General features: G+C 33.0%; 1 protein-coding gene across 1 annotated transcript; it reads right to left on the bottom strand.

The window, feature by feature from the left end:
• Nucleotides 1–983: 983 nt before the first annotated feature.
• Nucleotides 984–1,235, bottom strand: LOC131649880 (precursor of CEP4-like). The gene has a single exon (XM_058919624.1). The coding sequence runs from the start codon at nt 1,233–1,235 to the stop codon at nt 984–986; it is 252 nt and encodes an 83-aa protein (XP_058775607.1).
• Between the last annotated feature and the right edge of the window lie 16,716 nt (nt 1,236–17,951).

Genomic DNA, 17,951 nt, shown 5'->3' with positions numbered 1-17,951 from the left:
GAAAAAATCTCATGTTTTAACGCTTATAAACTATTTTTTAAAAATAAAAATAGTGCTTCGTGAAGTGCATCTACGGAAACACGAGAACATTTTGGTGAATTCGGTGGTACGTAAAAAAGCCCATGAGGTTGATTGAGTTTTTTTTTCCTAACAGTTAGACACTTTTTGAATATAAGAATTTCACACCCATCAAAGTGTTTCTTATTATATACTAGAATAAAAGGATAAATAATAATCTAATCGTGTGTGTATCAAAAGTAACAAATGTTTGTTTTTTTAAGGATGTGATTTGACTCGCCGCAACAAACTCACCATAACATATTCGTTGTCCTAGGAATTTCATAAATTGCTCACTTTAAAAAAAAAAAGAACAATAAACTGTCATCACTTACAAATATACTTTATTTTACAATAAGACTGCAGAATACTTAAATTGTCTATTAAGAAAAACCTAGTAACCAGAAAAATTATTTAGAAAGGATATAAGAATAAAAAAGGACCTAATTAAGCTTATTAAATTTATAAATACTACTTTGGCAAACATAGTATCATTAATCATTAATTACATAATTATAATTATGTAATTGAAAAAGAAGAAAAATACATAACTAACTATGAGATAAAAAAAAAAAAAAACCAAAGCAAAGCCTATTTAAAGTCATGCTTTCTATATAATATCAAGTGATACTTCTAAATATTAAATTCATTTAGAATTCAAAATCACTTTATTCTAGAATTTGTGTCATTATTTAGAAGTGTGATAGAAAAGTCTTCATCAATTTCATCAAACGTATCACCTTCAATTTGATCTCCTCCAATGCTTTGCTTGGAATACATAGACCATTCTTAACAACATTTATTTATTTCTCTTCCAAAAACACTCCAAGCTATTTTAACTACTAGATTGTAAACTATAACTCAAGAAAATAAAACATTACAATATTCAATTCCAAAACATGTAAAATAGCTAGCATATATCTTCATCATGGTGGTGGTGTTTGATGTCCTACACCAGGGCTATGTCCTGGACTTGTAGGACGGAAAGCATCACCACCACCTTTGTTATCGTCGTTTATGGAATACCAATAATCAAGTGAAGGAGCTTGTGGACTTTGAGGAACACTTGGTGGTGGATGAACATTATTTAGCAACCTTGATGCTTCCATTGAACCAAAGTTATGTTGCATGATAATAAGTAGTAGTAAAAATGTTAATAACATGGTTTTCTCAGGCATGATGAATAGGGTTTGAATAAAAGGAAGAGAAAAGCTAGCTCAATGCAATGATGCAATGGTGAGAGTGAGATTGGTATTTAACATGATTACTAAGGTCCCACGTGCAATACATGATGTTCATAAGGCTTCAAAGTGAACATAAAATAAGAGTTTGATGCACATGGATATGTCTCATAAAAATTATTTCAAGTGTCAAAAATAGAAAGAAAATTGCAAGCATTGGAATATTTTCCAGAAGAAGCAAGTTCAGCACTTACAATTACTTCACAACCATTCACTACAATGCTTCCTTAGTCATTTTAATTTAATGTGATTTGACAACACTAAGAGTAACAATAGCTGGCTTTAATTAGTAGCTACTTTAACTGTTTTATTTTGGTTATATTATTAGTCCAAAGGGATTTCTGAAATATATGATTCATGTTTGTTTTAAAAAGGGAAAAAAAATGCTCTGCCACTAAGTTATTAGTTTTTTGTTGTTCAGTACTATAAACAAATGGAGAGCATGAATGATTCTTCATTGTCACACTTTACTTATTGTGTTAAAGACCATTCCATTTTAATTCATGTTTGGGATGCTAAATATGTACTATTTGAACACTTATAATAAAGAGAAAAGATACTAATACATAGTATTTTTTCCTAAAGAAGAGTGCTCAAAATAAGAAAAGGGTAAATTATAAGACACATATATACATTGGAAAAGCTCACATCAAAACCTTTCACATAGTTTTATGGTGTAACTGACAGCATCTTTCTAGTGAAATTACAGATGTTGAAGTTTCCATAAGTCCTAATTGAACAAATTGGAAGTAAAATTAGGATTTTCAAGAAAGATGAGGAAGAAGATTAAAGTAAAAAAGAGAGATTGAGAATGAGAGAAAAACTATATTTCAAAACTTGTAAAGTTGTTTAAACTATTAAGTGTATAAAACTATACAACCTCATGTTTATTTATAGGCGGCCCAAAATATATAAAGTTATATTTTGGCTTCGACACAACAGTTATATGTTGTATTCGATTCTGTCAAATACAACTGATTTCTACTATTTTGACAATGTGAAACACTCCTATATCGAATACAAACTTTTCTATAAAACAATGAATTAAAACTTCTAACGCACCACCTAATTCATGTTTTCGAGACTTCTCATCTCAATGCTTCTCCTCAACTCGTCGAGCCTAACTTTCTTCAGGGGCTTGCTGAGTATGTCAGTAAGTTGCTATTTTTGTCTTGCAATGCTCAATCCATTGGTTGAGGTTAGTTGTGTCGTGTTTAATCCATTGGTTCAGGACGAGTTGTTGTTGACCTTCCTAAATCCATTGGTTTATGTTGGTTGTATTCTAGGAAGCCAGTACTCTGATACCTATAATCAGGAGTGGGGTAATCACCCAAATTTTCCCTACAATAACCACCCCCAGTATGCTGAGGAACCACAAGATTTCCAACAATCCAACCTTGAAATAATTGATAATTCTATAATTGAGTTTGGTGGCAACACAAATTCTCTGAAATAAAGAGTTTAGAAGCCAAAACCTCCACACAAATGAAGTCCTTTGGAAACTAACAACTATGGTCGTGTCCCTCGCGACTCACGGCAAGGCATTGGACACCCAAATCTCACAGCTTTCACATATCCCTCTAGGACCAACCAGAAGTGGGAAACAAGTTGAAAGGTAGATAAGGAAGCACCTTATGTTGCTCCTCCTCCCTACAAGCCACTGATTCCTTTTTTGCAAAAATTTGTGGAGGCTAAGGTACGTAGGGGCCCAATCCAAAATATATGGGGAAACATTGAAAAAGATACCCAACAACGTACCATTAACTGATGTCCTATCTAAAACGAGACAATTAGAAAACCTTGAAATTGGGGGAATTTATTGATATTAAGATGAGAAAGTTTACCCTTGAAATGGGGGGATGAAAAAATTGAATTCATAAGGACAAATATCATAAAACCATCCCATATAGGTTTAAAATTATGAGCCACGCCATAAGAAGAAGAAAAAGAAGAGTAGCGGATACGAGAGATGGCTAGATAGGTGGTCATTTGGTGGAACTACATGAGTGCTTGCACTCATACACCATCAAGCTAAAACGATGTTAAACAAAGCGCTTCATGGGAGAATATTTGCGCTTTTAATTGCTAATGTCTTTCATATTATTTCATTTTGCAGGTTTGTTTTTAATAAAGAAGAAAAACTCAAAGAGAAGAAGGCAAAAATAAAAGAACCTTTCCAATTCTCTTATTTGCTGCGTTTCTGCCTCCTTCGGGAGACGTTTTGTGAGTTTTTCTCTACCTACCTCTACTAAAATTGGAACATTGAGGTCAATATTCGGTTAGAGTTTGGGGGGAGGGGGTAATACCCTTATTTTTCACATTTTTTTTTTGATTGTGTGTTGTTTTATGTTGTTTTGTGTGAATAATTGCATATACCATTCTTGAAATTCCTAAAATTGAGCCGTAATTTTTTTTCCCGAAATAGTTTTTGATTTTTAAAATTAGTTAAGTATATATGATTCTAATGAGGATTGGCTAAGTTTAGGGGCCATTGAAAAATTGATAAAATCGGTGTTACCCATACTTAGTTTCCTGAATAGGTCACAAGTTTAGCACGTGCTTTGTAGCATAGTGTCGCGGCAGAAAAAATACCTAAGTGTATCGCACGCTCGAAATAAAACAGAGTCTCCATCGAACTTTATTTATTCCAAAAGAAAAGGGAAAATATCGATAAAACCCACAAAGAACGACAATGTAGTCATCACAACCAAAGTAAGGTTCATGAGTCGATTATGCGAGGGGAAAGTATCAGCACCCCTCATATTCGTTGTACTCAACGTGACCCATTTAGTTAGTATTGTGAAGGAATGTTCGCGTGATGTTTACTTGCGATATTCTATTTATTATGCGAGGATAAAGAAAGAGATTTTGGATTTTTTTTTATTATTGTGCTCGCCAAGATCTCAAAATCCTATGCTTACGTATTCTCAGGTGCAATAGGAAAATAAGAATGAATAACACAATGTAAATTTTTGTAGATTTATGTCCTTTTCGCATTCAAGCATAAAATGTTTATCATCCTCATGTAGTAGGAAAGAAGCTTGGTTTCCATCATCTCGAAATAAACAAAGCATCTCTCATTTATGAAAATGGTGTGAAGTCTCACAAAGGAGAAAAAAATGATTTCATGAGTTGATTTGATTTTAAAATGGGAGACGAGTATTCAAAAGGCAAACTATAACTAGGTATACTTGGGAAAAGAGGGGCTTGTGCCTAACTAGTCCTTATCCTCCATTTATTGCAAAAAAAATTGATTAAAATTGAATTAAAGTCCATGGATGAAGGTGAGCAATCAAAAGATAAGCTATACGACAAGTATCTTAGGACTCGGAACAAAGGGACATACGTCTAATCATTCCTTCTTCATCACTTAGAATACGTAGCATTTAGTTGTATTTATTATGAAAAACTTGAAAAGAAGCTTGGTGTTGACCAAGTATTTATTTACATGGGAAAAGAAACTTGGTGTTAACCAAGTGTTTTATTCGCATTGAATTGAAAATGATTGGAAATTTTTTTCTGAATCGGCGATTGATTGTATTTATTTGAGAAAGGTGAAAAGACGCAAAAGAAATTGACTTTACTGCTTTTGGGAAACGCCCTTGATGTTGATCAAAGTTTTCAAACTAGAAAGGTATGTGTTCGCTTTTCTATTTTTGAAAATAGTTTGATGTTGATCAAGTACTTTTTATTTTTGAAAAAGGGTTGATTTTAATTATCGTATTATTCAATTATTCAAGCTAACTAAACTAACTAAAGTGAGAATCAAAGCGAAATAACGTACAAACAAGGGGAGGGGATACATTTTGTTACACGGGGATAATGAACTAAAATAAAATCGTAACACACACATCAAAGAAAAGTAAGAAATAGTGTCACACACACATTATCGCGAAAGGACACAAATTGAGTTCACATGATGCGAGGACGTGAATTAAGTACACATAACACAAAGGTGCCATTTCAAAACCGTCTACCAAGATTTTAATCTTATTACATGCGACGAAATTGAAATGAAAAGTCGCATCAATGCAAACTAAACCTAAATTTTCAAGCGCAAGACGCGATAATGGCAATCGAATCATCACATGAATCGTAACCTTAATAACCAAAGAAAATGATATTGAATCGTAATGTTCCAACAACGCAAAGGTAAATGATAATGTAATGTAAAAATCAAGATACCTCAATGCAAAGAAATGCGACGTGAGGTTTCTATCATGACTTGGAAATAAATAAATTGTGACGACAACAAAATCAGCATGTCACATGTATATACAACAAAAAATCTATCACTTGCTAACGCCAATACGCTCATCACAAACTTAATCGAAAAACATACAACAACTAAACAACACATATGTACGAATAGGTTATACACGTATGCGAAGTATCGAACAACTCGAAATAAAAACATGTAACACATCCAGATTTTGTTTCAACACAAAATATCGCAATTAAACAACTGCACATAATTAAAATATTACATCAACAAAAATAATACAACACCGTCCACTCATATAATATTAGTAAAATCGATGAATAAAGCTACACAAAAAAAAAACATAAAATACACAATGATCCAAAAAAAATCCAACCATTACCAATGTATTGATGTTGTCAGAGATGTTATTTTCACGGTTTGCAGGTGCTTCGTTTGGTATGGCGACTGTTTGGTAGGGGAGTAGAGATGAATTTGTCGAGTAGCTCAGTGGTTTTGTTGTGTAGTTTGCGGGTTGTGTTACTAAGGGTGAAAGAGAAATATGGAGAGTTTCAGTTTGATTGAAGGGAGGTAGTGGAACAGTTAAAGAAGCGCGATGGTTAGGTGGTTTAAGGTTCCGATAGAGGTTTTGTTTGGAGGGAATATGCACCTTTTTGGAGAATGTATTTTCTAGTTAGATGAAGGGTCGTGTGGAAGAAGGGTGAAGGTGGTATAGTGGAAGTGCCGTCCTTGGTTTTTTTTGTGGGATACGAACTGACTCTTCTTTTATTTTGAGTTTTGAAAATCAGAGAGTCGCCACCGAAGATATTTTGAGTTTTCGTGGTATAGTAGAATTGTTTTTGAAAAGAGTAACAGAGGGATTACCCTAAGAGGTGCGAGTGTGATTGTGTTTTATTTTTAGATATTTTTTGTCTTTTGAAATTAGTGATGTAACGCTTCAGTTATTATCTTTGACATACACACAGTTTTATATGTACAGAAATTGAAATGCGGGAATGTAAAATGCGGAAAATAAATCTACGCTATTACATCGATTGTGCGAGAAATGTAAACTACGCTATTTACATGATTTTGACAACCTATACACTTATCTATGAATTTAAATTGCAATAAGATAAAAGGAAGTGTTTTTTGGATTTTTGATGGTTGATTTTAATTAAAATTAATGCATAATTAATTTAACTAAAAGGTTAGGAATTAGAAATAAAATTTAAACCTAAAAAATTAAGTCTAAAATATGTCCAAATTGTGTGTCAAAGTTATTTTATAATAAAATTATTTTTTTTTTTGGGATTTTTGAAATTGTTTTGGAAATTATTAAGCTAATTTATCAATAATTATGCAAATAATTATACAAATAATTTAAACTTAAAGAGAAAAATATTCTAAATATGTACAAAATTAGTTTATAATATATAAACTTAATTTAATAAAAAGAAAATATTTTTTTTTTTGATTTTTTGATAGGTTAGAAATAATTAAAAGATGAATATAACAATATTATCTAATTAATTAAACAAAATATTTCAATTATTAAGAAAAATAAAATATTTTTGTGTCAAAAAATAATATATTATTTTATCAACCTAAAAATATTTTTTATATAATTTTTTGATTTTTAAAACTATTTTAAATTAATTTTACAAAGAAAATCAAATAAAATAGAAAATATAAATAAATATAATCTGGTGTGGTGCTATTCTGAGGGAGCATGGTGTGGTTGCGTGTTTTGGTGCGTTAGATCAGATTACTAGGAGATCTGATGGTTTTGATTGGAGGTCACATGGTATGCATGCATATACTGATCACGTGGGATCACAAAGACTTTTAATAAGTCAGTTGGGTCCCACTCTGCATGCGTGGACGAATAAAAAAGGAGAGGGAGCGCTGACTGGTTGACTGGCCAATGAGGAACGCACGCGTGGAGGTCAAAATTTCAAATCCACTATTCATCTTCTTCAACCTTTTACCTATGGATTTAGCTGCGGATTTAGCAGCCAAATTACCTGCGGATTTTCCCTTCTTTTTCCATGCTTCTTGGAACCTGCAAAAACGTGAGAATAAATCCACAAGAACAACCCAGATCCACTAAATGGCATGCTGGGAGTTCATTGGTGGTGTTAGTTTCGACTGAAACTTCCTCCATCTAGGAAAACGAAAGCTTCACATCTTTGAAGCTCAAAAATGGTGGAGCTTCAAAACCACGTTAGGGCTTGCATGTAACCACCCAGATCTATTTTATATCATGCTATAAGTCCATTCAAAGGGTTAGTTTGCATTATAATTAAGTGTGCATAAGAAAACAAAAGCTACATAGTTATGAACATGAAGATGATCGTGCACATGTTTAAGGTTGTTTCAATCACATGCTATGGTTCAATCCTCACCTATGATGTTATACAAGAGTGATAGAATGATTATTTTGTATTGATAGTGGCTGGAAATATGAAAACGAAAATTACAAGTAGTTTGATATTTTTTTGAACATTTGAGAATTTCTTGTCTATTCTTTGATGGATCTTTTGTGTGTGTGTTTCTACTGAAGTGTCCTAAGTAATATATAAGCAATAAAGTGCTGCAAACTTAAGCTAAGAGGCTTTGATTGCTTTTGAACTTTTGGATTTTTTAATATTAAAAAGTTTGAATTTCTTGGCCATGGCTTGATTTTCTTCATCCCTCTTGCTCTAGGCCTGCCATGTACTTCTATGCTGCAGAGTTTTGATCAATTTTGATGGCTCATGCTAAGGACAAAAGCTTTGGATAATTGTCTTGAACCATTTCTTTTTTAATTTAATTTTAAATGTAATAAAATTAAATTAAAAAAGAAACAAAAATGTCATGGGCCTAATGTTGGTCATGGGAGCCCTTTAACATCATTAGAAACACATTTGGATCATGAATGCTTGGCCTCTTTTGGAAAAAAAACCATTTTGATCAATGTTGGTTTCATGCATTTTCCCAAAATATAGCCAACTTCAACAAGGCATAACTCCCTCAATTTTGATCATATGAAGGAGTTCTTTTACTTTTTAGAAACCTCAAGATGTCCTCTACAAGCTATTTTGGAAACTTTTTTGCATTTGGAGAAGTTATCTTGATGTTATGGGCTTTGACAAAAAATCACTTTTTGTTGACTTTGAAAATGACCTGTAATGTCTTGGCTCATATTTTCCAAATGGTAAATCCAATGACCATGGGATCAATTTAATTTGAAAGATAATTGAATTTCCTTTAAAACAAGCTTTGGTTGGAATTTTTTGAATGAACGAGGAGAGAGTTATGGCCGGTCAAAGTTCAGTTGACTTTTCAGGAGAAAACCCTAATTTTGAAACTTAGGGTTTTGTTGATTTATGATCTTTTCTTGACGAATTATGATCAACCATTGATAAAATGATGAATCTTTTGACAAAATATGGATGTTGACAAAAAATTTCTTTTTGACTGTCTGTTGACTTTTTGGTCAAACTGGTCGTCTGTTGACTGTTTGAGCTGCTGACTGTACGTCCGAGCGAATTGAAGTTTGAAAATTTGTCTGGTGGTACTTTGAGACATATGGAGGTCCATGAAGTCCATTTGATGTCTCAAAAAACTTGTTCTCCAGTACAGTCTGAATCCCCGGACTCTGCGCCAGCAAAAATTTAATTATGTACCAATTACGTCCGTACTATTTATCTGCAAATAAATCTCAAATAAACAGCGTGTGTGAAGTGATAGACAGTACTTGGCGTTTGTGTAAGAATAAATTCAACAGCGAACCAAAATACCGTATAAGAAATATTCTATAAAACCGAGTATTCATAAAATCAGGATATTTGTGAAATAAAATCCAAGATTATATGAAACTCCCAATTTTTAGACAGAAGTCTGTTGCCTTCTTATTGAAAAAGATGCGGGCAAGTTTTGGGGTATAACAGGAAGCCTGGAAAAAGATTGTTTTTTGGTTTTTGAGGAGAAGAAGGGACTAAGGGAGGCGAAATCTAGGAGAAGGTGAATAGTTATTTTGTTTTTCTTTTTTCTTTATGCTTTTTCGGTTTCTTAAATTTTTTTTATTGGTTGAAGAGATAAGATGTGAAAAGTGTGGCGTCGTTGGATGATTGGTTAGTTTGAAGGCTCCCCCCTTGTTTTCTCTCACATTTACTATATATATCACAAAAATTAGCTTTTCCATAAATTAAAAATGGCCAAAATTCCTCTCGAGTAATTTATTTGGTACAAGATACAATTAAAATTAAAAGGAAAAAATAAACTCATTAAAAAAGATATTTTATTTTAATTTTTCTCAAATAAAAAAAAGAAACTGGAATGAACTGAAAATGAATTAAATCAAATGTGCGAAAAGGCGAAAAATAAAAATGAACACATTAAAATGATCTGCACGCAAAAAAGTTCAGTAAAACAGACCGAGAATGATCAAAATCGCAACTAAAAATAATTGAATAAACAGAATGACTGATCAAAATGTAACCATGCGCGAACTCGAAAAAATAAAACGAGCACTTGAACTTGAACTCCATGCAATTAGCTTTGTAAAGCAGTTGGGTAAAGACCAAAAGTCAAAAGATTTCGCCCACTAATCTCACACACGATTGTGAATCGCCTTTACCAGTATTGTCTGCAAAAATGACATTTTATTCTGATCGATCTTTGGTCGACTTTACACAACTTGTGAAGCCATGGAAATGAATGAAAATGCATGGAATGGAATAAGACTATTTTTTATTTTAAAATGAAGCAAAAGTTAACCTAATGTCGACTTTTAACTGACCAAATGCATGAATGATTGACCATTGATGCAAATGCGATGAATAAATTAAATGACCCTTGGGAAAAATTGGGATATGACACATATTACTTGAATCTTTAGAAGTATTTTCTAAATGGTTGATTACGACAGTCTGGCTTAATTTTGATTCAAATAACGTGCTTGATCAATTGAGGAAAAATAAACACCCAAAAATTGAAAAAGTTAGAAAAAGAAAAAAGAAAAATCTTTGGCGGTAAAAGACAATTGCACTCATTAAGTTGGGAAACTCTCACCCGGTTATTTAACCCAACATTGGTTGAACCCAAACATAGAACAAAAGAAGAATAAGTATGTTTGCTATGTGGTGTAACAAATTAAAAAACCCTCGATCGATCTGGTATGCGTGTGATGACTATCATAATTTCCAAATGCCTTAATTTGATTGTCCAAACAAAAAGGAAAGAAAATCGAAAAAGAGACTTAAGTTCAAAATATAGATAGGGAGGTGACAAATATATGAAACTTTTGAATATATTTGTTTTATAGTTTTGTGTTCTGATAATGCTTTTGGTGTTGTTGAGTATGAGGGAAATTAAGTCTTAGCCGGTCGAAACGACAAACCTTGTACGAGTATCAATCGATTTCATTATTTTGAGCTTTTGAAGAACCAAAAACCGCTTGATCCTAATTCTTTCTAAGGAAGCCTGTTGCTTGAGGACAAGCAATAGTTTAAGTTTGGGGATATTTGATAAGTAGTAAATGTATCATGTTTCTTATTTGTTTTTCCTTTGATTTCATGTGTGTTTTCTTCATCCTAGTTCATCTTTATGTGTTTTTGTCTCCTTTGTTTGTTTCCAAGTAATAAGAGATCAATGGAGCAAATTGGAATGAAAAAGGCCAAAGATCCCACAAAAGGGGCACTTCCCATTCAAATTTCTAAAGACCAACACGACTTGGCCGTGTCCTATGACACGGGACATGTTGACTCTTTTAAGCTACCTCCATATAAGATACCAGAGGCTGACACGGCTAACCTGTGTTCCCTAACACAGCTCATGTAAGTCCTCGGGAAATTATGAACTTTTGATCTTTTGGCAGTTTTTTATGAGCTTTTGGCATCTGTAACTTCCTAAATTTTGATGAATATTGATTAGTAATAGTTAAACTCGAAATTAGTGCCAATTATTAGTGACTTATGCCTTGGATTAATATAAATAGAGGCTTAGGTATCAAGAGAAAGCATCACTTCTACTACTATCATTCCATACAATTGTTATTTTCATTAGTTCTTATCTTAAGTTCTTGTTACTCTCTTGTATTTTCTGCACTTTTTGGTAATGAAGTACTGCCTTCATTTTCATTTTAAGTTGTTATTTCTTTTACTTACTTTTCTATATTTTCTTGCAATGTTTCTAAACTTCTTTATTGTTGTTGTTTACCTCACCATATGGGGGTAGTCCCTTATGGAAAGAGATTATGAGAGCTTATCTCATGACAACCCCAAATGAATTATCTGCTATGTATTACGAGAAAAGTCGTGAGTGTCTTTTTAATTTAGAATTCGAGTTGCAATTCACAGGTCTATGTCAGTTGCGAAAGCAAAGGAAACATGGACACATGCATGATTTGAAAGACTATACACACCGTTGTTTGAAAGCGGAATGCTAAACTGTAGAGCTCGAGGCGCCACTGACAAGGTGACTTTATCCCTATTGAGAAATCTGCTAGCCTTTCTGAGATCAATATTTAGATTGTGCATGCCACAAAAGTGGTTGACACACACTTTTATCTACTTTTATATGAAAAATCTCAAATTAATCCCGTAATTTAATTTGGATAAATCATCAGGGTGAGTCTAGAGTTGCAATCATAATCTCATGTGTTATTTTTATCATTTGATAATTTCTAGTTTTCAAATTGCATCAAACAAACTCTTTTGCGATCACTTTAGATAAACATAGTTAGAGTTAAATTTGGTAATCCTACATCTCTTTGTGGGTTTGATATTTTTACTACTTGACACAAATATGCACTTGCGATTCACACATGTTTAGTGATATGTAGCGCACTTTCCAGTTTATTACCATGATCGATAGTCTGTGGTGGTAAATATCTCACCTACTATCACTCCCTTTATTACCACAGACCATATGCTTACTTGTGTTTTTGGTAGCCAATCACGAGTTTAGAAAGCAAGTGAGAATAACTCAAAAAATCTCTAAAAAAATCTGTGCAAATGATTCGTGTGAACACACGTGCATTTGAATTAAATACGGTTCTCGTTTGCACGATAAAAGCGTAGAAATAATCTTTAAATGAAGTTAAGTTGTACTAAATGACAAGGTAAATTGTAGTAATTAACATTAAACAAGAGTCAAAGAAAGTAAATGTTGCATTTAAGGAAACAAGAAAACAATGAAAAGACTGAACAAAGACACATACATGTTTCTCACACATTGTTTTGCTCTTTGACTCGGGTACTCCAGTGGTATGAAGAGTATGTATGGAATTTTGCAATCCTTGTTACAATGTATGAGTCTGCTATTTATTTTTATTTACAAAATAACCGTCAACGACGGTTCCACCCACTATGGAACTAGCGTGTTTTACTCCACATTTGATCTTCAGGTTTCCATTAGCGTGCCTACGTGTCACCCACGATTATTTTTGTCTACAACCCATGTTGTGTTGGAAATCCACCAATATCTATGATAAATTTCTATCAATCTTGATGAACAAGATTGTTACTATCACACAATGACAATGCAAAAATATGAAAGAAAGAAAGAAAGAGAATGATTTTATACAGAGTTTTGCTCTGCCCACAATCTGTGGAAAACTTCTTATTCACTTGCATCCACTCAATTAGAACCGACAACCATTGGTTTTAGAAGCTAAAGGGCAAAAATAAAGGTAAGACCTCCAACCAATTAGAAATCTGCAGATTTTGGAAAATGTTTTGGGTAATACAAGTCCAACCTAAGATAAAAGCTTTCTACTAGAGAATCTTGAACAAGGTTATTCCATTTAGAAGAAAGCTCTTTAAGAAAGGCATAAATTTTCCTATCTTCTACCCTTTTTTCCTTGCTCACGAGGAAACCATGGATGATATCTTTAAGCATCGTAATTGGGCTAAAAACATGGTTTCGATCTAGACTTACTACAAAGTTTGATGGTTCTAACACAAAGCCAATTGAAGAATGGTTTTGGAACACTATTCAGAAAAGAGAAAAAGACACTATAAAAAGTGTTTTAAACATTCTCTATATTATCTGGTGGGATTGAAATAAGGTTATTTTCCATAACTATCATATTGACATTGATGGCATTATCATTTGTGCAAATCACCTAGGGAAGGATGAGGCTCCCAGTCAAAGGCAAAATGTGTAAAGCCAGCATTAACACAACCCTAGATCTAGCTCTATAAAAACCACAAACAACATCAATAGTAGACAAGATCAACAATTACGTGGTAGCATTGATAGCCAAAAAGTCTAGCAGGCTCTCACCAATAGCTAAGGGCCAATCCTACAAAGAAAATTAAATTAACATGGATGAGCAGCATTACATGCTAATGGAGCTGAACTGAAATAAGAAATGGAAAGACAATAGACTAGATACAGCTCCTACCCACCATCTTAAAAACAAGCAGGCCTATGCGGAACAAAATTCTGACATACATATTAAGAATGGAACTAAGTGTCAAAAGAGACTCCCCTCGAAGATAAAACGATACGAAGACAACAAAAATAGAAAGGGTGATGATATGCACAAAGGTAATTACCACCATGGCTACAATAAGAATGAACACCAACTCTAGAAGCAACGTTTACATCATCATAGCCTCAAGTAGACCGAACATCCAAACAAAAGTCCAAACCAAAATCATAAAAGCCACATAAAAAATGAGAACGAGAAACACTAAACGGAAAAACACAAAAAACATCAAAGGAAAAAGGATCCAGCATCTTACCAATGACCAATAGAATCTTTACAATGTTGGGATCATCTATTAACACCATTCCAGCCATGATAGCAAGTCGTTATCCCTAACGATAACCATGTGGAAAAAACAACAAAAAGTCACAACCTTTCCAAACAAGTCATCACCCAGAAGCAGAAAGAGACTGAGAAAGTGAAGAATACCAACCATAAAAATATTACTCGGTTCATTGGAGAAACATCTGGAACTAAGGATACTATCAGTAACAATCTTGAGAAACCTTGGAGAAGGGAGCGAGCAAAGCTGGGTACACCTTGCAAAGGGAAAAAGTAAAAGTATCATCATTAGAGAGAATAGCCAAAGCAGTGACACACAGGAGCAAGAAAATACTCAAGATATGCAAACTCAACCAAAAATATAATCTAAGCAGAGACATGCATAGAGGACAAATATTTGCAAAGGTTTAAACTTCACTAGGTCAAAGCAGAGGTGAGACATGCAAGGAGATAAGAACAATGAAACACTGGAAAGCAATAGCGTTGATGAAAATCAAAAGCAAAATCAACAAACCTGGAAGCACAAGAGCGTCCTCATCAACACTGATGTGAATCTCGTGATAGAAGGGGCTTGGAACTTGGGAGCTTGGTTTAAAGAGGCAAATGACAACACTATCAGATACATTACTTGGAGCATGAAGGGGTTTCCAAATCCCACGGCGGCCGAAGCAAAAGGAGTGTTTCTGTTGAATACTATAAAAATAGCAGAAGAACAAGGTGCAAGTGAGATTATTGTTCAATCAAACTTCTTCGAGCTGGTGAGCATGGTGAAGTTGAACAATAACACTAATCCTTGGAGAAAGAAGGAGAGTGCCACTAAGATTAGAAGAAACGAAAATGAAAATGAACGTACACATTTGGAAATAATAGTCTTTCAAACCTCTCAAAGACTAGTCTCTCAAATCTCTCAAACTCTAGCGGGTTTTTGGGCTGGATCCATTTGTCACATTAATAGGTCTGATAAAATTAAGGCCCATGACCTAGCCTATCATAAAGTGTCATTCAAAAAATTGTAAATCATTCAATTTGTTAGATGTTGAGCCCAATTGAGTTTCTTAAATCTTAATTGATTTCTTATTTTAAAATAAAATAGTATCTTTGATATTAATCTTCTTTTACTATATTTTATTTTTATTAAGAAAAAATTAGAATACAAACGCTTGGTATATAACAAAAGCACTTCATTCCAAGTAACTTTGTTGCTCAACAACTACATTAATTGGCTCCAAACTTGGTTCATGCCAGAACCTTTTTTTAGCAAAAAATAGTATGCAAACGCATGGGATATAGCAAAAAGAAACTCCATTTTAAATAAGGGATCAAAGTATCAAATTATTCTAAGTACTAACACGCCCTATACACGCTTAATATAATATAAATAATGAAGCCACTTTGTTTCATGCCAGCATATTTAAAAATTGAAGACTTTGATTTGTCTTCTATGGGTAAGCTGATCTCTTATTTATTCCTCATCATCGTTTGGAGGAAACCATTTTCGACTTTACTGCCCAATCAAACAAGACCATGTGAGCTTTGTTTAAAAAGTAGTATGTTTTTCTATTGCTTTTTTCCTTATAAATCACTTCCACCCATGCGAACATTTCCAAATTATAAATCATTTTCACAATATCATTTAAATTAAAAATTCTATTTAATTTTATATGTAAAATATCATTTTATAACATGATTATTTGTTAATTATATAAAAAAAAGAGAAAATAATAAAATTAAAAAAAGAAAGTAATAAATAATAAATATAAGGATAGAAAAAGAAATTAAACATTATGTTTATTAATATTGTAAAATAACTTATAATTTATAATAAAAAATTCAAAATAATTAACAATTTGAGATAGAGTATAAAATTTAACATATTTATTTTAACTTTATTTATAATTTATTTATTTTTGAAAAAAAAAAAAGATTACTTTGTCAATAATATATATTTAAAAAATAATGAATGTAAACAATAACAGTGAATAACATAGTGAATGATGACTCGGTAAATTTGAATAATGCAAGAAATCATACTCTTGAGAATGATAGAGAAGGATGAAATTGTTGTGAGCATTTAGTCAGGGAAGGGGATTAATGCTAATGAGGAGCATTTATCATAAACAAACTTTTTGGATAAAGAATAAATAGTAGTAGAGACTACTATGATTTGAATGAGAATTTGATGATTGAGAAAGAGATAGTTGGTGATAATAGGGAGCAACGTAATCCTGGTAATATGGTTATGAAAAATAGTAGTAAGAATTCAGTGAGAGATCCATGTGATGATTTATATTGGTAAAGAATAATAACTATCTAGGTCACATCAGAAAGAATTTACTCTGGTTAAGAAAAAGATTAGAGGAAGGCAGAAACTTACTCATCCTAGAATGGAAATTAATACCTGAGTCATGTCGGGTAAACCCAACACCACTCAATTAAAGCCATTAATTGTACTGAATGAGGAGTAGGAAACCTTGATACTATGTTGCTTATTAAAAAATATCCATGATCAACGAAAGGCTAACTTACTTTTGATTGTTGAACTAATGATTTCTTATGATAATTTCCTTGTTGAGCATCTTAAACAAACATACTTCAGAGATTTGCATTAATTTTTATACACAATCATGATTCAACCCTATAGGTTTTTTAGCAATAGATATGAATCCCATTGTGTTTAGTGTATCTCAATAAACAAGTAACTTTTTCTATAGAAGTTGATCAAACTAAATTCTTTACTGTCGTTATACATGAAAGTAACTTTCATGTCATTTAAAGATATTAATGCAATGAACTTACAATTCTTTAATAAGTCATTCACGGCCTTTGGTGCATGCTAGATGATTTCAATGCAACTACTAATTCCCTTGAGAAATTTGGTAGATGTCCTCCAAACAAAACATTCACTGATGAGTTTCTTTGTTGGAAAAATCAAAATGCGTTTATGCATCTCGACACTAATGAAAGCTATTACACTTGGACCAATGAGAGGAAAGGTGATGGTAACTCTTTTGTAAGGCATGATTCCACCGCCTTGGCGATTCCTATGATGGACAGAGAAATACATGTCACCAAGCAAAGTCGGAACAGGATTTCCATTCAAAAAGATCTTTATGGCGTTGATATCGACAAAGTCGTTGACGTTGGGAAACAGAACCAACCCATAGATGAGCAAGGCTAGTATAGCTTCAAAAGCTATCATGCTACCAGTTTCGATGAAATCAAAGGCTTTCTTTATTAGGAAGTGTGAGGTTAAACCCGGGAGGTTTCCTTTGGTAGTCCAATTACTCTCTACTTCAGATTTCTTCAAGTGGATACTTGCTGCAATGACGTGTGACTTAGGAATGGCTTCCAAACCATTGAAGGGTATTTTGTCAGACACAAGAATACCCAAAAGATTGGCATATTCTTCCAAGGTCGGTACCAACTGGTAGTCTGGAAATGTGAAACACCGGTAGACGGGATCATAGAACTGAACCAGAGTTTTGAGAAGTCCTTCATCAACATGAGTGTTCAAGATAGGCAAAAGCTTTCCATAACTTTTCCTAAAATCGGGAGGATCTTTTACAAAAGATGCTAACTCTCTCAGTTTTTCCACATCAGGCGCTTTGAAACCGTACTTTTTGGTATGCCTTTTTTCCATAACTTAATCCTATAATGTTTGCAAAGAAAATTCTCTAAATTTTTTGGA

Source organism: Vicia villosa, linkage group LG2, assembly GCF_029867415.1.
Source record: "Vicia villosa cultivar HV-30 ecotype Madison, WI linkage group LG2, Vvil1.0, whole genome shotgun sequence".
NCBI lineage: Eukaryota > Viridiplantae > Streptophyta > Magnoliopsida > Fabales > Fabaceae > Vicia > Vicia villosa.
The sequence above is the reverse complement of the archived record's forward strand: the minus strand, read 5'-3'. Positions and strand labels throughout refer to the sequence as shown.